This window comes from Penicillium robsamsonii, assembly GCF_028829455.1.
Source record: "Penicillium robsamsonii strain IBT 29466 chromosome Unknown utg000003l_segment0_segment0, whole genome shotgun sequence".
Classification (NCBI taxonomy): Eukaryota; Fungi; Ascomycota; class Eurotiomycetes; order Eurotiales; family Aspergillaceae; genus Penicillium; species Penicillium robsamsonii.
This window is the reverse complement of record NW_026643221.1, coordinates 4,793,997-4,816,960: the sequence shown is the minus strand read 5'-3', so window position 1 is coordinate 4,816,960 and position 22,964 is coordinate 4,793,997. Positions and strand designations below refer to the sequence as shown.

The 22,964-nt window shown below is 51.1% G+C and overlaps 7 protein-coding genes across 7 annotated transcripts; 5 read left to right on the top strand and 2 right to left on the bottom strand.

Annotated features, from left to right (window-relative positions):
* Positions 1–233: 233 nt before the first annotated feature.
* Positions 234–1,946, bottom strand: N7447_006580 (carboxylic acid transport protein; the record flags this gene model as incomplete). The annotated part of the gene is made up of 4 exons (XM_057230842.1): positions 234–905; positions 966–1,144; positions 1,205–1,335; positions 1,390–1,946. The coding sequence occupies 4 exons, from the start codon at positions 1,944–1,946 to the stop codon at positions 234–236; spliced, it is 1,539 nt and encodes a 512-aa protein (XP_057085932.1).
* A 1,606-nt stretch (positions 1,947–3,552) lies between these two features.
* Positions 3,553–8,961, top strand: N7447_006579 (uncharacterized protein; the record flags this gene model as incomplete). Its single annotated transcript, XM_057230841.1, has 6 exons — positions 3,553–3,591; positions 3,665–3,685; positions 3,817–3,843; positions 3,923–4,294; positions 4,361–8,581; positions 8,632–8,961. 6 exons carry the CDS (start codon positions 3,553–3,555, stop codon positions 8,959–8,961), a joined length of 5,010 nt encoding a protein of 1,669 aa, XP_057085931.1.
* Positions 8,962–11,214: 2,253 nt separating this feature from the next.
* On the top strand, positions 11,215–14,856 carry N7447_006578 (pyruvate carboxylase; the record flags this gene model as incomplete). Its single annotated transcript, XM_057230840.1, has 2 exons — positions 11,215–14,688; positions 14,749–14,856. 2 exons carry the CDS (start codon positions 11,215–11,217, stop codon positions 14,854–14,856), a joined length of 3,582 nt encoding a protein of 1,193 aa, XP_057085930.1.
* A 560-nt stretch (positions 14,857–15,416) lies between these two features.
* Positions 15,417–17,143, top strand: N7447_006577 (putative carboxylesterase; the record flags this gene model as incomplete). The annotated part of the gene is made up of 2 exons (XM_057230839.1): positions 15,417–15,786; positions 15,888–17,143. The coding sequence occupies 2 exons, from the start codon at positions 15,417–15,419 to the stop codon at positions 17,141–17,143; spliced, it is 1,626 nt and encodes a 541-aa protein (XP_057085929.1).
* A 530-nt stretch (positions 17,144–17,673) lies between these two features.
* On the top strand, positions 17,674–18,268 carry N7447_006576 (uncharacterized protein; the record flags this gene model as incomplete). The annotated part of the gene is made up of 2 exons (XM_057230838.1): positions 17,674–17,811; positions 18,017–18,268. The coding sequence occupies 2 exons, from the start codon at positions 17,674–17,676 to the stop codon at positions 18,266–18,268; spliced, it is 390 nt and encodes a 129-aa protein (XP_057085928.1).
* Positions 18,269–18,745: 477 nt separating this feature from the next.
* Positions 18,746–21,021, bottom strand: N7447_006575 (Zn(II)2Cys6 transcription factor; the record flags this gene model as incomplete). The annotated part of the gene is made up of 2 exons (XM_057230837.1): positions 18,746–20,917; positions 20,968–21,021. 2 exons carry the CDS (start codon positions 21,019–21,021, stop codon positions 18,746–18,748), a joined length of 2,226 nt encoding a protein of 741 aa, XP_057085927.1.
* Positions 21,022–21,645: 624 nt separating this feature from the next.
* On the top strand, positions 21,646–22,697 carry N7447_006574 (DUF924 family protein; the record flags this gene model as incomplete). Its single annotated transcript, XM_057230836.1, has 3 exons — positions 21,646–21,657; positions 21,691–22,034; positions 22,097–22,697. 3 exons carry the CDS (start codon positions 21,646–21,648, stop codon positions 22,695–22,697), a joined length of 957 nt encoding a protein of 318 aa, XP_057085926.1.
* Between the last annotated feature and the right edge of the window lie 267 nt (positions 22,698–22,964).

The window sequence follows — 22,964 nt, the reverse complement described above, 5'->3', positions numbered from 1 at the left end:
TTCGTCTCAGGTTGGTCGAAGAATTCCCCAAAAGAGAGAGATATATATATTAAAGTGTCATTTCAGTTTCTCGTTATTCTTCCGTCGTCCTTGACATAACTCATAAGTAAAGTACCTAGTTGAAATAGGAAATTAATTACGGAGTATCAGGCTCCATATTGCACCCCGTAGAGTGACAAAATGACCAAAAATGACACCCGATTTGCCGAAATCAACCACCACCAGGACCCAATTTAAATTTTCTGATGCGCCATCTCAATGGTCTCACCACTTGGCTTATCATCACCCGCACCTGTTTCCAAATCCATAGTTTTGGCATTGGCAGCTTCATCAACTCCAGCCACAACAGTTTCGAACCGCCGACCACGTTTCTCAGGACCAACAGCAGTAGTGAATATGATACCAAGAGCAATGATGGCAGTGGCAACCCCCATCACAGGCCCATAGGCCTCAACACGATGACCGGCTGCACTAGTGATGAATGTGGATTCAGCGATTGCGTTCACAATCTGTGACGATGGCGAGGAAATCATATTTCCAATCTGGTATGTCAGACCCGTGAAAGAAGAGCGGAACGCCGGGGGTGATAGCTCGTTCAGATGAACGGGGATCACGCCCCATGCTCCCTGAACGAAGAATTGCATGAAGAATCCTGTCGCGCTCAGAGACCGCTCGCCTTCTGGGAGGATCCATGCCGGGATGAGGACTGCAGATACAAAGGCGGAGGCGACGATTGCTCGGCGACGACCGAAGAACTGGGACAGGTAGCCGATGATTGTCCCACCCACACAGGCTCCAGTCTTCATCAGAATAGAAGCTCGCGAGGCGCCCTCGTTATCAAGCTCCTTTGCAGTGAGCATGAATGTGGTGTATGAGTCTTGGGATGTGTGGGAATAGAAATTGAACTATCGCGAAACAAATTAGATAAGTCTTGAACAGGAACCGGAATATCGGTCACAACATACCCAGGTCATGAGAATGATACAGTAGATGCACATGCGCCATTCCTTGCCCAACATGCTTATTGTTTCGCGCCAAAACTCGCCTGCGGTCATTGTTCGCTTGCCAGATTTCTTGGCTTCGATGAAGGACTGCGACTCGGGGAAGCAGATGCGAACGAAGCCAACTGCAATTGAGATACCGGCTGCACAAGACAAATTGTTAGTGGTAGACAAACAGTGTTGGATAAGGATAGTAGACTCACCTGCAATCCAGAATACGGTTTTCCAACTATCTGTTGCACCGCCAACACCAAGGTTGGCACATGCCGCAAACACATATCCAAGTGAATACCCTTGTTGAAGGATTCCAGACATAAGACCTCTCGCGTTGACACTGTTTTCCAAGATGATTAACGAATGCCACTCAACCCTGGACGATGATACTTACGGGCAATGTTCCAAAGCCATAGAAATAGCATTTCCATAAACGCCACCCATGAAAAGACCAAAGAGACTTCGCACAGCCAAGAACTGCTGGAAAGTCTTACTGTAAATGGTGGCAATTTGCAAGATCCCCAGAATGATCATATTGAGCACCATGGGCCATTTACGACCATATTTATCACCAGCGAGTCCAAAGAATGCAGCTCCTACACTCCTCAGCAGCAGAGTCAGAGTGATGGCAGTCGAAATATCTGTTTTGGATCTGTCGTAGTATTCTGCCAGCTTTACTGTCTGGATGGATAGGGCATGGAAATCAAATGCATCAGCAGTCCAGGCAGTGAGTCCCACTAGGAAGAACACCCAGTCTCGAGCTGAAAGCTGCGCCATCAGGCTGAAAGGGTTCTGGATACGCTCTGGGGTTTGCCATTCTGCGTGTGTCTCTCCGTGTTCATTGGTCACCTCGACACGCTGCTTCCAGATGAAGAGATCACCAATGGACTGACGTGCCGTGGCGAACATACCATCCGGAATCGGATCTGCCCTTTCATTGGGAGACGCCATTATGGCTGTCTATCAAGAGAGGGGGTAGAATAACTTGAAGAGAAAGAAAAAGAAGAAAAAGGTAGAGATACAAAAAGCAAGCAAGGGAGGCTAACTAACAGAATAATCTGACCACTCTGAACACAGCAGCCCAGAAAATTTGATGGCAGACTTTGTGGGATTCTTCCGGGGAATGTTTGGGATATTTCTTTCAAGTTTTATGTCGGTGCCCACCATTTTATAGCCACATACCGCGATATACCCCCGCATCTCCATCCCGCATTTTTCTCGTTATGCGAACAATAAAATCACCCTGCACCCCAGGATCCCGAGCTTCGGACAGGGTAAAATACCAGTTCACTAATGGGCCAAGCAGATGCCAAGGACTTGGGAGCACCGTGCCGCCAATGCGAGGACAGTATAGAAGCAACATCCCGCATCACACACTTTAAGGCTGGCTTGGCGTGGGGAGTCCTAGCCTAGAGATCCTTCCGGGCTTGGCTTGACCGAGATAGACAAGCAGCCCACACACCGGATGGCGCTGTGCGCGTGGTCATTGATCCTTTTCGCCGAGCATCTGAGTGAAAAATGGGCCGATATGCATTCTAGTGGCTCCGGTTCGGTGTTTAATGTGAGTTCACGGCTTAGACCGTCGGAAGAAATTTTCTTGGGGGCTCTAGTGGGCTGTTGGCAGTCGGCTATATTGTCTTGGAGGTGCCATGCCATAAGATTGTTTGTAGACTGTCTGGGATGGGTAACTCAATAACTTTATACTGATTGGCGAGGGGGTCTTTTCACCTGATGACGTCTGAAGAGCCGAGGCGCGCAGCTGTAATGGCTAAAAGGTAGGGCCCGCTAGAGTGGATCTGGTTAAGGGGCCGATTTCCAATTCCCCAATCTCCTGAGTTCGGAACTCTTGGCTTTAGATAGAGGCTAATTGCCACTTATAAAATGGGCTGAACGTGCACATTCCCTGCTTTTCAGGGTTCACGGACGGTTTATATGCTTATACAGCCATCCTTAGCTTATATTTGGAGAAATCGGGTTTCCCACAAAGAGTAAAGTGATATATATTTTTAGCATAGTGGTATTCAAACCCCAAAGCACAGAAATAAAAGAATATTAGAGAATGTGGCCAGGATGAGTAGTAAGAGCCACGTAGGTCCATGGTGTACCTAGTCAACATTGGGGCATGGTGAGGGCGGTCAGTTATACCTCCAACATAGGTAAAAGAGGTATATGAACTTGAGTTGACAGCACTTCTCCAGAGCTCTCTCTCAAGTTAATCTGACAATATATCAGCAAGTTTGATTTCTACCTTTCATCTCGCCCTCTCTTTATCTTTTCTACCTGCAAACGCATCTGAAAGGGACAATCTGGTAAGCCCCGTGTCACGTGATCGCCCATAAGCGACACCTCAGCAACGACAGCAGCGGCCTCCTGAGGTCACTTCCGCATCTACCAGATCTCTAACCCCCCCCTTCTATTCATACTTCTTCTTCTTTTCTTTTTTTCTTCCTCGTGACATTCGCACTTCATCACCCTTTTTCATCATACTTCAATTCTTCTGCCTTCTTTGCGTGGCGTTTCATTCGGCGGACTAGGTCGTACTGCGGCCTACGTAAATATGGCACCTCTCCCCATCAAGTTCACAGAGCTGGTCAATGTACGTGGTTGCCCCTCATCTTTATCTCATGACCACTAAAGCTCTGAAACTAACCTGCGCATGAATTCTACAGTTGACCTCTGTCGGCATTGCGGTATGTACAGCCAACCATGTTTACCGCGGCGATGCTTCGTGACTAGCTCGAGCTTCGAGACGGATGCACCGGCTGTGTAGCGCATTCTTTCTTGATATATTGGGACTTTTACTAACGTTTCATATTTATAGCCGGCGTCAATTGGCTTCACTTCATGTGTAAGTTATTTACTGTCGCCTTGCGACTACCCCTCAAATCATGGACACAAGGCATGGCTAACAATAATCGTCCGTTTAGACACTAGAATCTGATCACTACGTCTGTGTTCGTCAAAAGCCCGACGATGATGGCAAACCAGAGGTCATCATTATCGACCTCAAGAACAACAATGAAGTTCTACGACGCCCGATCAACGCCGACAGTGCGATCATGCATTGGAACAAGAACATCATCGCCTTGAAGGCTCAGGGTCGCACCATTCAGATCTTCGACCTTGGGGCGCGGCAAAAGTTGAAGTCGGCGAATATGAATGAAGATATTGTCTACTGGAAGTGGTTCAGCGAAAGGTCCCTGGGTCTGGTCACCGATTCAGCGGTCTACCACTGGGATGTCTATGACGCCACACAGCAGAACCCCGTCAAAGTGTTCGACCGGCTTCCCAACCTTGCAGTATGTTCTTTGCGATGTGGATACAACAATTAAAGCCTAGTATGCTAATCTGTGGATGCCCTTTAGGGATGCCAAATTATCAACTACCGCGTCAACGCCGAGGAGAAGTGGATGGTCGTGGTTGGTATTAGCCAGCAGCAGGGCCGGGTCGTTGGATCGATGCAGCTTTACTCAAAGGAGCGCGGGATCTCTCAATTCATCGAAGGTCATGCTGCCTCTTTCGCCAACATTACCGTCGAGGGCTCCCCCCTACCCCACAGCCTCTTTACCTTCGCCGTTCGTACCCAAACGGGCGCCAAGCTGCAAATTGCCGAAATCGACCACCAAGAGCCCAACCCTCGCTTCCAGAAGAAGGCCGTCGAGGTGTACTTCCCACAAGAGGCGGTCAATGATTTCCCCGTCGCAATGCAGGTGTCCAGCAAATACGACGTGGTCTACCTCGTTACGAAATACGGCTTCATTCACCTTTATGATCTCGAGACTGGCACTTGTATCTTCATGAACCGCATCTCCAGCGAGACGATCTTCACCACGACCCCGGATTCCGAGGGAGCCGGTCTTGTCGGTGTGAACCGCAAGGGTCAAGTCCTGGCCGTCAGTGTCGACGAAAGCAATATTATCCAGTACCTCATGGAGAACCCCGCCATGTCCGGTCTTGCTATCAAACTTGCCTCGAAGGCCGGCCTTCCAGGCGCGGACCACCTGTACCAGCAGCAGTTTGACTCTCTCATGGCCTCGCAGGATTACGCCGAGGCCGCCAAGATTGCCGCCAACTCCCCTCGGGGTTTCCTCCGCACCCTGGAAACTATCAACCGCTTCAAGAGCGCTCCCCAAACCGGTCAGATGTCGGTGATCTTGCAGTACTTTGGTATGCTCCTAGACAAGGGTTCGCTCAACAAGTACGAAAGTGTTGAGCTTGTCCGACCCGTCTTGCAGCAGAACCGCAAGCACTTGCTTGAGAAGTGGATGCAGGAGAAGAAGCTGGAGAGCTCGGAGGAGCTTGGTGACATCATTCGGCCATACGACATGTCCCTTGCCTTGACCGTTTATCTCCAAGCTAATGTTCCTCACAAGGTTGTAGCTGGATTCGCGGAGACTGGTCAATTCGACAAGATTCTTGCATACTCCAAGCAAGCTGGATACCAGCCGGACTACACCCAGCTGCTTCAGCACATTGTTCGCGTTAACCCCGAGAAGGGTGCTGAGTTCGCTACTCAGCTCGCCAATGAAGAAAGTGGTGCATTGGTTGACCTTGATCGCGTTGTTGATGTGTTCCTGTCACAGAACATGATCCAGCAGGCCACTTCCTTCCTCCTGGACGCTCTTAAGGACAACAAGCCCGAGCACGGCCATCTGCAAACTCGTTTACTGGAGATGAACCTCGTCAACGCTCCCCAGGTCGCAGACGCCATCCTCGGCAACGAAATATTCACACACTATGACCGCCCTCGTATCGCCCAGCTTTGCGAGAATGCCGGCCTCATTCAGCGTGCTCTCGAAAACTCGGATGATCCCGCTGTAATCAAGCGCAACATTGTTCGCACCGACAAGCTGAGCCCCGAGTGGCTGATGAGCTACTTCGGTCGTCTGTCTGTGGAGCAAACTCTCGACTGCCTGGACACCATGTTGGAGTCGAACATTCGCCAGAACCTGCAGTCTGTGGTCCAGATTGCCACTAAGTTCTCCGACCTTCTTGGTGCTAATCGTCTGATTGATCTTCTGGAGAAATACCGCACTGCCGAGGGTCTTTACTACTACCTGGGAAGCATCGTCAACCTCAGCGAGGACCCCGAAGTGCACTTCAAGTACATCGAGGCTGCCACCGCCATGAACCAGGTCACTGAGGTTGAGCGTATTTGTCGTGAGAGCAACTACTACAACCCCGAGAAGGTGAAGAACTTCCTGAAGGAAGCCCGCCTGACAGAGCAGCTCCCTTTGATCATCGTTTGCGATCGTTTCAACTTTATCCACGATTTGGTCTTGTACCTCTACCAGAACCAGCAGTTCAAGTCGATCGAGGTCTATGTCCAGCGCGTCAACCCTGGTCGCGCCCCTTCTGTTGTTGGCGGTTTGCTCGATGTTGACTGTGAGGAGAGCATCATCAAGAACCTGCTCTCGACTGTCGACCCAGCCGTGATCCCCATCGACGAGCTCGTTTCTGAGGTCGAGAGCCGAAACCGTCTCAAGCTGCTCCTGCCTTTCCTCGAGGCCACTCTTGCCACTGGCAACCAGCAGCAGGCTGTCTACAACGCTCTTGCGAAGATTTACATCGACAGCAACAACGACCCAGAGAAGTTCCTCAAGGAGAACGACCAATATGACACCCTCACCGTTGGAAAGTACTGCGAGAAGCGTGACCCCAACCTGGCCTACATTGCCTACAGCAAGGGCCAGAACGACCTGGAGCTAATTAGCATCACCAACGAGAATTCCATGTTCCGTGCCCAAGCTCGTTACCTCGTCGAGCGTGCCGACCCCGAGATCTGGAGCTTTGTCCTCAGCGAGAACAACGAGGGCCGGCGTTCCCTTGTGGACCAGGTCATCGCCACCGCGGTTCCCGAATCTACCGAACCCGAGAAGGTGTCAGTCGCCGTCAAGTCGTTCCTTGAAGCCGATCTGCCCGGCGAGCTGATTGAGCTGCTCGAGAAAATCATTTTGGAGCCCTCTCCTTTCAGTGATAATACCAGCTTGCAGAACCTCTTGATGTTGACTGCTGCCAAGGCTGACAAGAGTCGCCTGATGGACTACATTCACCAGCTCAACGAGTTCTCCGCCGATGAAATTGCTGAGATGTGTACCAGCGTTGGTCTCTACGAGGAGGCCTTTGAAATCTACAAGAAGGTTAACAACAACTTGGCCGCGGTCAACGTGCTTGTGGAGAACATTGTCAGCATCGACCGAGCTCAAGAGTTCGCTGAGCGTGTCGAGCTGTCCGAGGTTTGGAGCAAGGTTGCCAAGGCCCAACTCGATGGTCTTCGTGTGACTGACTCAATTGAGTCCTACATCCGTGCCGAGGACCCATCCAACTACCATGAGGTGATTGAGACTGCAACACATGCAGGCAAGGATGAGGATCTCGTCAAGTTCCTTCGCATGGCCCGCAAGACGCTGCGCGAGCCGGCTATTGATACTGCTCTTGCTTTCTGCTTTGCCCGCCTGGATCAGCTTGCTGAGCTCGAGGACTTCCTTCGCACTACTAATGTTGCGGATATTGAAGCGTCCGGTGACAAGGCTTATGCCGAAGGCTTCCACCATGCTGCCAAGATCTTCTTCACGAACATCTCTAACTGGGCCAAGTTGGCGACTACCTTGGTCCACCTGGAGGACTACCAAGCTGCAGTAGAGTGTGCCCGCAAGGCTAATAGCGTCAAGGTCTGGAAGCAGGTCAACGAAGCCTGTGTTGAGAAGAAGGAATTCCGTCTTGCCCAAATTTGCGGTCTCAACCTCATTGTTCACGCCGAAGAGCTGCAGAGCCTTGTTCGCCAATACGAGCGCAATGGTTACTTCGATGAACTGATCGCTGTCTTGGAGGCAGGCCTTGGTCTCGAGCGGGCTCACATGGGCATGTTCACAGAGCTTGGCATTGCTCTGTCGAAGTACCACCCAGACCGTGTCATGGAGCACCTGAAACTCTTCTGGTCCCGCATCAACATCCCCAAGATGATCCGGGCTTGTGAGGAAGCCAATCTCTGGCCGGAGCTGGTGTTCCTGTACTGCCACTATGATGAGTGGGATAACGCCGCTCTCGCCATGATGGAGCGTGCCGCCGATGCCTGGGAGCACCACTCGTTCAAGGATATCATCGTCAAGGTTGCCAACTTGGAGATCTACTACCGGGCGCTGAATTTTTACCTTCAGGAGCAGCCCCTTCTGCTCACTGACCTACTTCAGGCTCTGACCGCTCGTATCGACGTCAATCGTGTCGTTCGTATCTTCCAGAGCTCTGACAACATCCCCCTGATCAAGCCTTTCCTGCTCAATGTTCAATCTCAGAACAAGCGGGCTGTCAACGACGCTATTAACGAGATCCTGATCGAGGAGGAGGACCACAAGCTGCTCAAGGACTCTGTTGACCAGAATGACAACTTTGACGCTGTGGCTCTCGCCCAGCGTCTTGAGAAGCACGACCTCATTTTCTTCCGCCAGATTGCGGCCAACATTTACCGCAACAACAAGCGCTGGGAAAAGTCGATCGCGCTCTCCAAGCAGGACAAGCTCTACAAGGATGCTATTGAGACTGCCGCTATCTCCGCCAAGCCCGAAGTTGTGGAGGATCTTCTCCGCTACGTAAGTTCGCTCTCTCTGTCAGTGCTTGAGACTTTACTAATCATAATCAGTTCGTCGATATTGGTAGCCGCGAGTGCTACGTCGGCATGCTTTATGCCTGCTACGACCTCATCCGCCCCGATGTCATCATGGAGATCTCATGGCGCAAGGGTCTTCACGATTTCACTATGCCCTTCATGATCAACTTCCTCTGCGAGCAGACCCGGACGATCGAGATGCTCAAGAAGGACAACGAGGAGCGCAAGAACCGCGAGAAGACAACCCGCACAGAGGAGGACAATACTCCCATTTTGCAGGGCTCGCGGCTCATGCTGACCCAGGGCCCTCAGTCCAACGGCGCCGGTCTCACACCCCAGGCAACTGGGTATCGTGGATTCTAGAATCGTGCACTGGTTTTGCTTTTGATTCTTCGTTTCTCTTGCATTTGTAACATACAGCGGAAGTGATTGAGGTTGCAAAAGGAACGACTTTCATATGGAGGGATGGTTACGCCAAGAGTGTGCCATAGGAGGAACTCATGACCCATTTAATCTTGCTTTCTGATAATTTTTTTTCCCGCATGTATTTGATAAGCTTGCGTTTTCTTTTTATGCTTTTAACAGTCTGGGCCATGGCTCGATATTCAGTAATAGCATTGCAATTTCCCTAATTTTTGTTTTTTATCTATCCTCACCGCAGTAACCTCAGTATTTCCCTGTTTTCCCTCCAGTCCGAGGCTGCCAAGGGCCCGCCTAGGATCCATTCGAACGTAAGGGTCTTCGGTGAAGAAAGCAGTATCGCCAAGATGCCAAGGTAAATCATCTGCAACTATGCATTCGCCCTGGGATTCAAGGTGAGTGCAGATCACTTTATCAGCTTGCAGCTTTGCCCATGAGGTGCGACGGCAGGCTGACATTGGATGTCTTAGTAGGATATGAGATGCTGCATTTCCCCACTCTACATCTCGACTCGAAGCATCACGTTTCTTTCTTTTTTTCTTTCTTTTTCTTTTTCTTTTTTTTTTTTAAGCTCTAGTGCTGCCTGCGGGATTACTGAAGTATACAATGTACAACATAGGGGTTTCGCAGTTCCGAGCTGCCGATTTCCCTCTCGGCCCGTCTAAAAAGAGACGCTCAATTCCCCCGGAGAGTGGAACCCCGTGGAGGAATCATGCAGCCAGCAAGGGTTACTGGCGGAAATAAGTATATTTTTCCGTCGGGGATGTTGAGTGTAGACGTGTGACCAAAGGACCCTAGGGGTCTGACGATGTCAATCGCTCGGGGAAGCTTCCAAGGTTGGTAGATAAGCGCTTCGAGCGGTGATTGCACGGCCAACCTTTAAATCCTTTGCTAAAGCGGGAGCTTATCAGAGAGGATGCAATTTTCCGTGCGACGAGATTAAGATACCCCGTGTATCAGGTTGGATTCTTGGGCTGATGGATGCTGACGGTGGAATAGCTCGGGTTGTATAGAGCACCTTGGCACCTTGGGGAATCTCAGGAATGTCTCTTGGCAGGCCGAATAGCCCTGAAGATTGGTAGTATCTGTCATACAAGCGGGAGATCCTCCCAGAGTGCCAAGGGAGGGGATATGCTGTGAGATTGAATTCTGGGAAGGGGATTTGATAGTGGGGGCGGTACAAATCAAATAGCGTCATGGATTGCGATTATCGGCTTTCCATTATGGACGCATGACCGAACATTTTCCCTTGGAATAATTAAATAATTATATGAGTCAAATTGATCGCCTACTTCATAACTCCGTCGGTAGTGACTTATGTAGATATCGGCTCGGTCACATTTTCCCCGAACTGGTGGAATCTTGTAATGTCTGATCCACTTCTCTCGCTGCACATGTGTCGAGAGTTCTCCGAGTCTCCCCCGGACTTTTCCCTCCCAGCTTCCCGTGAATATCCGTTACGAATTAAAGACTATATGCTGGACGATTGTCCCGATGGCCCGAGGTAGATCAGCGGAATCGATTGCCTAAAATACCCGAATGTTCTCGTGCGAGTTCATAGGGGAGTTATCGTGCGAGACGTTCTCGTCCGGGGTAGTGGGAATAATACGGATATAGTAGCAAGGGTTAGTATGGGGGATGATGGCATGAGGGTAAAAGCCCCGCAACAAACCATTTCGGATAAATCCAATAATAAATGGAAGAATCGAAATCTATTATTCTATTATTATTCTATTCGATTTGATCATTGCCAATTTCTGGGCAGCTCCGGTGTACCGGTGAACCTGTAAGTACCTGTTACCTCATTCCTGGAGTCAGTTCTCTCGCCCCGGAAAGTATCTGTGACATTGCAGATCACGCTTGTGATTCCCCTCTTTATCTAACCCCTCCCCCTTCAAAAATCTACTTTTTTTTTCTTCCTTTTCTTTCTATATCATCCCTTAACAATTCAATTCTATTCAATTCAATCTCTATTATATACCTTCTGTTGCTTATACCGAAGGACAGTGCAAGTGATTGCGCAGTGATCCGCCGAAACCGGCCTGAATTTGGAGAGAGCTCCCCAGCTTAGGTTATAGTGAGTCACCGCCTCTGCTTTCTAGAGCTGGACCTCGGGAACTTCAACGGAATTTCAACTAATCAAATCCTCACTAGTAAATAATTCCGTTAACCTTCTCCATCTCACACATCTACACCATGGCTGCTGTTCAGCACCGCCAGCCGGAGCAGGCCATTGATGAGTCTGACTTCATCGAGGATCACAATGAGCACCACCAGGACTCAGTCCACCGCCGTCTGCGGGCCAACTCGACCATCATGCACTTCCAAAAGATTCTAGTCGCCAACCGTGGTGAAATCCCCATCCGTATCTTCCGTACCGCACACGAACTGTCCCTCCAGACGGTTGCAGTCTTCTCACACGAAGATCGTCTCTCAATGCATCGTCAAAAGGCTGATGAGGCCTACATGATCGGTCACCGGGGCCAATATACCCCCGTGGGTGCTTATCTGGCCGGTGATGAGATCATCAAGATCGCCCTGGAGCACGGTGTCCACCTGATCCACCCCGGCTACGGTTTCCTGTCAGAGAACGCCGAGTTCGCCCGGAACGTCGAGAAGGCTGGCATTGTGTTCGTGGGCCCTACCGCTGAGACCATCGATGCCCTTGGTGACAAGGTTTCCGCTCGCCGCGCTGCTATCAAGTGCAACGTTCCCGTTGTCCCCGGAACTCCGGGCCCCGTCGAGCGTTTTGAAGAGGTCAAGTCCTTCACTGATGAATATGGTTTCCCCATCATTATTAAGGCTGCCTTTGGTGGTGGTGGCCGTGGTATGCGTGTTGTCCGTTCTCAGTCCGAGCTGCGTGACTCTTTCGAGCGTGCTACTTCCGAGGCTCGCACCGCCTTCGGTAACGGTACCGTCTTCGTCGAGCGTTTCCTTGACCAGCCCAAGCACATCGAGGTTCAGCTTCTCGGTGATAACCAGGGCAACGTTGTCCACCTCTTCGAGCGTGATTGCTCCGTTCAGCGTCGCCACCAGAAGGTCGTTGAGATTGCTCCTGCCAAGGACCTTCCCGCCGATGTTCGTGATAAGATCTTGTCTGATGCCGTGAAGTTGGCCAAGTCAGTTCGGTACCGCAACGCTGGTACCGCTGAGTTCCTTGTCTGCGGAAATGAGCACTACTTCATCGAGATCAACCCCAGAATTCAAGTCGAGCACACTATCACCGAGGAAATCACCGGTATCGATATCGTGGCCGCTCAGATCCAGATCGCTGCTGGTGCAACCCTTGAACAACTTGGCCTTACCCAGGACCGCATCTCTACTCGCGGTTTCGCCATCCAGTGCCGTATCACTACCGAGGACCCCGCCAAGGGCTTCTCCCCCGATACTGGTAAGATCGAGGTCTACCGCTCTGCTGGTGGCAATGGAATCCGTCTGGACGGTGGTAACGGCTTTGCTGGTGCCATTATCTCTCCTCACTACGACTCTATGCTGGTCAAGTGCACTTGCCGTGGCTCGACCTACGAGATCGTCCGCCGCAAGATGCTTCGTGCTCTGGTTGAGTTCCGTATCCGCGGTGTCAAGACCAACATTCCTTTCCTTGCTTCGCTCCTGAGCCACCCCGTATTCATCGATGGTACTTGCTGGACTACATTCATTGATGACACCCCCGAGCTCTTTGCCCTCGTTGGCAGCCAGAACCGTGCCCAGAAGCTGCTCGCTTACCTGGGTGACGTTGCTGTCAACGGTAGCAGCATCAAGGGCCAGATCGGTGAGCCCAAGTTCAAGGGTGATATCATCCGGCCAGTTCTCAATGATGCTGCGGGCAAGCCCATTGACCTCTCAGTGCCTTGCACCAAGGGCTGGAAGCAGATCCTGGACCGCGAAGGCCCCGAGGGCTTCGCTCGCGCTGTGCGCGCCAACAAGGGCTGCTTGATCATGGACACCACCTGGCGTGATGCCCACCAGTCGTTGCTAGCCACCCGTGTGCGAACAATTGATATGCTCAACATCGCCACTGAGACCAGCCACGCATTGAGCAACGCTTACTCCCTCGAGTGCTGGGGTGGAGCCACCTTCGACGTGGCTATGCGCTTCCTCTACGAGGATCCTTGGGACAGACTGCGCAAGATGCGCAAGGCCGTCCCCAACATTCCCTTCCAGATGCTGCTGCGTGGCGCCAACGGCGTTGCCTACTCTTCCCTTCCCGATAACGCCATCTACCACTTCTGTAAGCAGGCCAAGAAGTACGGTGTCGATATCTTCCGTGTCTTCGATGCCCTGAACGATCTTGACCAGCTCGAGGTCGGTGTCAAGGCCGTCCACGAAGCCGGTGGTGTCGTCGAGGCCACCATGTGCTACAGTGGTGACATGCTGAACCCCAAGAAGAAGTACAGCTTGGAGTACTACCTGGGTCTGGTGGACAAGATTGTCAAGATGCGTCCCCACGTTCTTGGAATCAAGGATATGGCTGGTGTGCTCAAGCCCCAGGCTGCCCGTTTGCTGGTCGGTGCCATTCGCGAGCGCTACCCCGATCTTCCCATCCACGTTCACACTCACGACTCCGCCGGAACCGGTGTCGCCTCTATGATTGCCTGTGCCGAGGCCGGTGCTGATGCCGTGGATGCCGCTACCGACAGTCTGTCTGGTATGACCTCGCAGCCCAGCATTGGTGCTCTCCTTGCTTCCCTGCAGGGTACCGAGAACGACCCCAAGCTGGATCTGTCTCACATCCGCGCTATCGACAGCTACTGGGCTCAGCTTCGTCTGCTCTACTCTCCCTTCGAGGCTGGTCTGACTGGCCCCGACCCCGAGGTCTACGAGCACGAGATCCCCGGTGGCCAGCTGACCAACCTGATCTTCCAGGCCAGCCAGCTGGGTCTCGGAAAGCAGTGGGCTGAGACCAAGAAGGCGTATGAGGTGGCCAACGAGTTGCTGGGCGACATCGTCAAGGTCACCCCCTCCTCCAAGGTCTGTGGTGACTTCGCCTCCTGGATCGTCAGCAACAAGCTGTCCGCCCAGGACGTCCTGGACCGCGCCGATCAGCTCGACTTCCCCGGATCAGTCTTGGAGTTCTTCGAGGGTCTGATGGGCCAGCCCTACGGCGGCTTCCCCGAGCCTTTGCGTACCAAGGCCCTGCGCGGCCGTCGCAAGCTCGACAAGCGCCCCGGTCTGTACCTGGAGCCTATGGATCTCATCAAGATCAAGAACGACATCCGCGAGAAGTTCGGCGCCGCTACCGAGTGCGACGTTGCCAGTTACGCCATGTACCCCAAGGTGTTCGAGGACTACCGCAAGTTCGTGGCCAAGTTCGGTGATCTGTCTGTTCTGCCGACACGCTACTTCCTTGCCCGGCCCGAGATCGGCGAGGAGTTCCACGTCGAGCTGGAGAAGGGTAAGGTCCTGATCCTGAAGTTGCTCGCCATCGGTCCTCTTTCCGAGCAGACCGGTCAGCGTGAGGTCTTCTACGAGGTCAACGGTGAAGTTCGCCAGGTCAGTGTCGATGACCAGAAGGCCTCTATCGAGAACCTCGCCCGCCCCAAGGCCGAGCCCACCGACAGCAGCCAGGTCGGTGCTCCCATGAGCGGTGTTGTGGTTGAGATCCGCATCCACGATGGCCACGAGGTCTTGAAGGGTGATCCTATTGCGGTGCTGAGCGCCATGAAGATGGTATGTTATTACTTTTTGTCCTCTATTGCATATATGAATACCTTGCTAACTCTTATCTAGGAAATGGTGATCTCCGCCCCGCACAGCGGAAAGGTGTCTGGCCTCCAGGTTAAGGAGGGCGACTCCGTCGATGGCCAGGACCTGATCTGCAGGATCAGCAAGGCGTAAAAGCATAGCTACTCTGTACTACTGAACCATGCACGATTTGTGATGCGTGATGTCATTTGAATGATTTCTCAGCGTTTTTAGTTTTATGTTTATCGAGTTTTATCTCTGGATTTGGCAATTTGCTGTTCTAGCTTATTCGGAATCAAATGGTATCCTGTTATGATTATTTTGGAGTCTAAACATTTCTAGCGTTCCTCTCTATAGTTGCAGCCAGTAATTCGGGGCCAGATCTAGCTCCGAGCGGACTTGTGCCGTTCTCCACAGAAGCAATCTCTCCTTCTCCAACTGCCGATGGCCAATGGTGAATGGCGAATTGCCGATTTCCTTGTCTCTCACCAATGAAGCCCAATCGCCTCGTTATCTCGGCTAAGTGTCTAGAAACTGCGGAATGAAGGCCGATACTATCTTAAAGGGCGTGGTTCCCCGTCTCGACTGCTCTACTTCACTACAGCATAGTCAAAGACGACTTCAGAATAGAGACGTGTATATACGTCTGTGACAACTGGGATCTATACTGCACTACCCCAAATCAGTCATCAACAGAACAGGAACCAAACAAGATGGAAATAAACCGCCGCACTCACCTTAAATCCCTCGCCCACCGCGGCACAATCCAAGGCGTAACAATCTCAACATCGTCTTCTCCCACCAGCCAAGCCAAAGACCTCTGCCACTACTTCGGCGGCGTCCGCTACGGCCTTGCCCCCGCCGAGCGCTGGCGCCGCGCCCATCCCTTACCCGCATCATTTACCTACGGTAGCGAAGAGGCACCGGGCCGCTGTGATGAGGGTGCGGGGCTTTGTCCCCAACCAGGATTTCGACTTACGCCCGAGAGCCCGGATGCGTGGAACGAGGATTGCTTTCAGTGTAATGTTTGGACGCCTATTGGGGATGTGCCCGAGGGGGGGTGGCCTGTTTTTGTTTATATTCGTGAGTATTGTCTGACTGAAACTAGGAGATATGGGGCTCGGATCTGGGATGAAGCGAGATAGTTCCATATGGATCGTGCTGACAGAAATTGTTCGGCGCAGATGGTGGGTGGCTTCAATTCGGCACACCCAATTCATTTAATGCGGCTACATTGATCGGCGAGGCTGATTTCAACTGCGTGGTTGTGATGCCCGCGTACCGAGTCAACCTTTTTGGATTCCTCTACTCGGCAGAACTGGAGGAGGACGCAGCCACTGCCGGAGAAACAGTTGGGAATCATGGATTCTGGGACCAGAGACTAGCACTGGAGTGGACGAAGGAGAACATCCAGCTATTCGGTGGCAATCCGGAGACCATTACGATCTCGGGATATTCCGCAGGTGCCAACTCCGTCTTCCATCAGCTAGCCTACGACCTCCGCCAACCAGACGAGAACTCCCTCATTCGTCAAGCCTGCATCTGGTCAAACAGCCCAGCCGTTCAGCCCAAGCAGGCAACCGAAACACAAACCCAATTCAACCAACTTCTAACCGCCCTGGACATCCCCCTCACCCTGTCCCATAGCGAGAAACTCACCCGGCTACGCTCAATCCCCGCAAAAACACTCCTCGACAAAGCAAAAACAATCCCCCTCCACCAATTCCGCCCAACCACAGACACATCCTTCATCTCCCCATCTCTGTTCACAACACTCGACAGCGGTGCCTTCGCCCGCAGCCTCCTATCCCGCAACATCCGCATCATAATAGGCGAATGCTGCGACGAGCGCTTCCTCTACAGCGTATGGTTCCCGCCCACAGACAATACCCTCTCCGCGCTGCGCACCCGTCTCGTCGCAGATTACCCAGAACACATCGTGGACGCTGTCATACCGCTATATTACCCGGACGGCCGTCTACCGGCGCACTGCGAGAACTGGGACCAGGATGCGTGGGGGAGGATCTACGCTGATATGCAGGTTCATCAGATGCAGCGTGGGCTTGCGTATGCATTGACGGAGAATGAGGACGGAGTGGATGCTTCGGCGTTGCTGTTTCGGTATCGGATTGAGTGGCGGGCGAAGTGTGTGATGGCGACTTTGCCGGTTGAGTGGGGGGTTACGCATTCGTCTGATTATCCGGTTTGGTTCTTTGGGAATGGGGAGATGTTGGAGGAGGAGGAGAAGAGGGTTGTGAAGGAGGGATTTATTGATCCGCTAGGGATGTTTGTTCGTGGGGAACGGGAGTTTGGATGGGGAACTTCTGGGGCTAGGTTGGTTAGGACGTTGAGGGCGGATGGGAGTGTTGAGATCGTGGAGGATGGGAATTGGGAGGAGGGGGTTAGAGTTTGGAGGGTGTTGAGGGAAGCTGGGAGGTGAGGTTTATCTACTATTGTAGGTGTATTTATCCTTCTACTGCTATATGTAGCTTCAACCTCAAATTATATGCCAAGCTTTCCCCGCATCCTAATTACGTCAAGGCTGGGTACATCATAGTACATTCAAAGTACATGTTTGGACAAGTATAATAAGTATATATGTAAGTACTAGGGAAGTACTTGATATTGTTGGTTATAACTAGACCTTTGGTGAACGTTGTAACGTAGTAAGCTATATAGTCTTATAAGCCAGCTTTCCCCCTCTTTACCGGTCTCTGGATTATTCTCACTTCTATTAATCCAAATATTGGAGAATATCAAGGTATGTTTTCCATTTCCCATCTATTCCATATCTACAAAGGGCAACCCGAACCATGACGTCGTCGACTCCCAACCCTTACAAGCATATCTCATAATCATCATATCCTCTCTCTAAAATTCCCTTCCTCTTTCACTCTTCCTAAATTAAATCCCCAAAAGAACTAGCTCACCTCCATCACGGATTACTTCAACTTCCTAGAAATCTCCAAAATGTCCGACGACAATACCCGTCGCCACTGGCACGGAACCCCCGGCGACCGTTACGAGCATCTGAATGTCTGGATGAACGGCGGTGCCAAGAGCCCTAGTGGTCGTGCTGCATGGGCAATGCCCATCACTGATAGAAGGGTAGGTCATTTGCCTCTTTCGATACCTGATTATTATATATCATCCTCATATATTATCCCCTACAACATCATCCCCCATCTATCCTCCATCTATCCTCCATCTATCTTCCATCTATCTTCCATCTATCCATCTATCCATCTATCATCATCATCTATCTATCATCTGTACCAAATCCCCCAAAACCAATCTAACACCCAAAATGAAGGACTCCAACACCTCCACCTCCTCAAACAAAGGAACCGAAGGCACCGCACCCAATCCTCCAACCCTGGGTGAGCGTCGCCGCAGCTCAGCCGGCTCTGCCAACGGTCTCTTCTCAAACTTGCACACACAGAAGCGTGAATCTACAAACCCGGATATGGCTACCCGCCGCGCGAGCTGGAATGAGCAGGCTGCTAAGGGCGGTATGTTCTCGAAGTGGTGGGATGGATACACCCGGGGCGGTGACAACAAGTAGTTTGTTTCAATTGGATCGTTTATGTGTTTATGGATTTGTGTACTTGACATTGGGGTTTGTTCTGGAAATGAAAATTGGGAAACATGAAAATAACAGAAGAAATATTGGGATTTAGGAGGTTCTTGTTTTAGTTTGGTGCTTTTGTGAGCTTTGTGGGCTTTGATGAATTTTATGAATCATTTTTGATAAGGCTGCTTCTTGTCTCTTTCTCTACAAGATACACCTTCGATCTAATAACACTTCGTACAAAGATATCTCGGTCTTCCCTTGTACCTCCAATCCCTAATTGGCCACCCACTTGACACAGATGACGACTACTGCGAATTCGAGGTATGATAAATTCACAAGTCTTAACATATCATTCAGCAAAGCCTGGTACCGTCTTAACTGAAACCAACAGCTACTCTGATCGTGAATATGATAAAAGGATACAATGGTGTTGAACTGGGAGCCCCAAAGCCAGACTTGGGCATTCTCTCACCCCATGGTTGTCTCCCAACCTTTCTCAATCATGACATCAACCCAATAAGCATCGTGGTCCCCGGCATCCAACCTCCTCCAGACCTCATTAACTAATTTCAAGCATACATGAATCGGTTTCGGCGGTAAAACATGCAAAAAGGACGTTAGACGGCCAAGGATGAACTTGCGCGTGCGCGAGACTTCAATGGCCTCCATTGAGATGGTAGGTGTTTGATTCGGGTTGGTATTATCGTTATCTCCGCCCTCTGAATAATCCTCGCCATTCCGGGGTTGAGTACCTGCGTTTGTGGCCAGACGCGGGATACGGAGCTCTGAGCAGGATGCAACTAGGAGGAATGGCTGGAGGCAGCGGGTGCGTGATTCCAGGGGGATGGTTCTTAGTCGGGAAAGGGTTGTCACAGCGAACTCGGTGAGCCAGTTGCTGTATAGGGTTTCTGGGGTGGGGGGTTGTTGCGTGTCTGGTGATGGCGGGGATGGTAGATGGTGAGGGGAATGACGGTAGAGATTGTGAGCGGAAGATCTTTTAGATGGCAAAGGGGCGTTGTGTCGAGGATTGGTGTTTCGTCCTGTCGTTGGACTGGGGTCGCCGAATCCAGCTGACAGGTTCATGCTGTCGAGGTCGATTGGGAAGAATGAGTCGCGGGATGCTGGATCGGCGTTGCTAGGGTATTGGGGTGATGTGGATGCTGGAGCGGGTAGGCGGTTGTACAGTAGGTCTGGGAAGACGCGGTATAGCTGCATGAGGCCGACGCATCGATACGCTTCGGCCATTGTGAGGAGGTGCCATACTGGGGTATCGTCGTCACCAGGACTGACGATCTCGGCCTCGGAGGGATGGGCGAGACCCAAGAGGCGTTCTTCTAGTTCGCGAGCTTTCTCGATTGCTAACTGCGCACGGGTGATATCATCTTGGGAGGTGAACCGCCTTGAGTGAATGCGTTTTCGCTCCCGGCGGATGAGTTGTCCAACCTCGTGCACGGTGAACTGAGTGTCGCGCGCGATACCGGTCCACGGGTGCGGGACTCGTTGGAGAACAAAGGACTCGTCTGTGGATGAAGCGGTTCGTGAATTGTCAGATAGGACCATAGTGTCATTATCTGTGACGAAAGAAAGCAGCATCTCCCAGTAGATGAGAGCTTCTTCGAAGAACCGGTAGTTATTGCTGTCGTTCTTAGGGAAGCCGAAGCCAGGGCCGTGGGATGATGAAGCGATGGTGTTAAGCTGCTTACGGAGCAGGTTAAAAAACGATATACCCAAGTCATTTGGATCGTGCCAGCTAGCTGTCTGTCCGAGCATGAGGAGCGCCAACAAAGACTTGTCGTCTATTACTTCCTCGCGCGTGATTATACCAATAGCTTCATCACGCATCCTTCGGCCCATGGGACCGAACTGGGGAAATTCAGTGACCAGCGTTGCGGCAGCCATGCTTTGCATTGTTCGACACATTGCTAGTGAAGATCCCCAAAGACGGGATACCGTGGTTCGGAATGGGTTCATCTGGCTATCGTAGCTAGAGAACAGTGCTGCTACCTCTTTGAAATAGTACTCGATCAAGGTCCATGATGGATTATTCAGTGAACGGGAAATTGACATGAAGTCTTGTGGTACAGGGCGATGTGATGCAGGAGGATAACTCCGCACAATGGCCGAAGGTGAGAAGTCTCGGTAAACATTGGAAGCCTGTTCCTCAATTGGCGCTGGTCCGATAAGTGACAGAAAGTGTGACAGATCTACACCGGCATATTCTGACTGTTCAAAGTCATGGAAAGGGTCTCTTTGGTGTGTGAAAGACGGCGATACCGCCACCATCGGGGACGGTGAGCATAGATCCGTCAGTTCGGGTAAAGACCCGTGGCCCGGATGATCCCATAGATTGTCACATAGAGGAGTTCGTCCATCTAAAACAAAATTCGAAGGACCTAGTTCATGTGTCGACTCAAAAGGTGAATCATCCGGCAGGGCATCGTCGATTTGGTTTGCCGGCTGGCTAGGAGTCGAAGCAGAAGCCGCGGGACTCGGGGTTCTCACCTCCGAGATCGATACCGGCGCGGCGGGACTAGACTGCTCATACTTGGTAACCCAGCGCAGGGATTGTGCATAGCCAGGGCACCGGACGCCTAAGCGGGTACAGCGAGTGCAGTGAGGTTTCTCTTCGCCGCATTTGACCTGTGCATGTTAGTATCCGATTTTCCGGGCGGGAAACGGGAAACACGAACTCGTTTACTTTTGCATCTTGCACAGCCATTTCTAGATTTCTTAACGCGGCGCATTATAAAGCCTAGAGAATATGAAGCTGAAAGGACCCGATAATCTTCAAGATGCGGAGTATAGGCTGAGGGGAAAACCGTGCGGGGAGTGAGGAATCGGCCTTATCGAGATAAACGGGATTCTTTTGCCTCTTTGGGCAGGCGATATAAGAGAACTGGTCTTTGAATGGGTATATACATATGTACTATAGGACTATGTCAAGATTCTAGAAGGTATACATGTAGTAAAATCAAAATAAAACAAACTTCCACTGCTTCTTCCAAGATGCTGGGGAACATGCATGATGACTCAGCTGCGGCCTGGGGTCCGTCCAGCGAGTGGGCTTGTGCTTTGTAATTCTGAACACAGAGATGAATTACGTGGATGAGACAAAGTAATTCACCCCGAAAATCATGTGACAAGTGGTACTCGACATACATAGTGCATAATACAGTTAGTCATCTATGTCCGCTCAGATTGTTGAAAAAGCGGGTTTTGTCATTTTAGTTAGAGTTAACAGAGTTAACAGAGTCTTCAATATCTGCCATTTTTACCATACGTGATACGCCTGATTTCTGCCAGTAATTGATAACTACACCTTGCCAGGGCTCGATCATGAGATATATAACGCGCAGCAAGGTAAGCAAATGTCCAAATCAGTATTTATGTAATTCCAACATTAAGATAACTAGGCAATCTCAAAGGGACTTGTTCAGACGAGACTGGCGACTTGCAAGCCGGTGGTGATCCCGACTAACGGCCTGATACCAATCTCAAGTCTCCGTACAAATCCCACTGCAAGGCTTCAATTGCAGAAGAATTTTGGCAGAAGTACTATTGCTCGCAAATTTCACTCAAATCCCATCACAACGGCAAGCTCCTCCGAACTGAAGCAGACTTTGACACCAACCCTCCTTGATGACGTGCACAAGTTGTGGTTCGATCATTTGAGCTGTGAAGAGGCACTCCTCCTGCCCGAATGGAGTGAGATGGGAAAGTGGTTCACTCGTGACGAGGCATTCGACGAGGCCTGCGTGTAAGTGCCCATTCGTCTCCTTATTTTCGACGTCATAACAGAAGACTAACGAGCTCCAACAGCACCCAAGCTGGCTCTGCTTTAGAAATAATCGCTGGCTCGGGAGTCTCAGCTACGCAAATTCTCTCTGCGGTTAGCCCGTCCTCGCCAAGGGATTGGCTCAGCATCATAATTCTACTTGACCAGGTTCCCCGCAATTGTTACCGGGGGGCCGAATCGAAGCTAGTGTTTGAGCGCTTTGACCCATTGGCCGAGGAGATCGCCCTTCGGGCAATCGAAGAAGGTATACCGACTCAGTCACCATATTTCAAGTATCGCATGGCTTACCGTACTTGGTTCCACATGCCCCTTATGCATTCGGAAAAATTGGCTGTGCATGAGCAAGCCGTCAAGGTGCACGAAGGTACAGCCAAAGATGTCAATGAGCTACTGGCTAAAGATACATCGACCCTCACCGGAGAGGAAATCAAATGCCATGGCGTGCTATCTAAGAAGGCGGATGCACTTCAGGCATTCCTGAGAAATACTCTTGACTTTGAGAAGAGGCATAAAGTGATCATTGAGCGATTTGGACGATATCCGCATCGGAATCAGGCGCTGGGCAGAGTTTCTACCCCAGAGGAGATTGAATACCTGAACAACGGCGGTGAGACATTTGGGTGAAGTCTCGAGCATATATATATATATATATATATATATATATATATATTCCCGAGCCCACACATAATACTAGTGTACAATATTGATATATGGGAAGAGTTCAACAGACAAAAAAAACGTCGAACTATTAGGTGATAGATCTTATATGTAGGGAATTTATAGGGAATTTATATGGAATTTATATGGAATTGATTAGCCTCCCCGGCCCGCCCCCTGAGATCTCAGCACTGCCATTCCCAATCAGGCAGGAATCCACACGACAACGCGTCA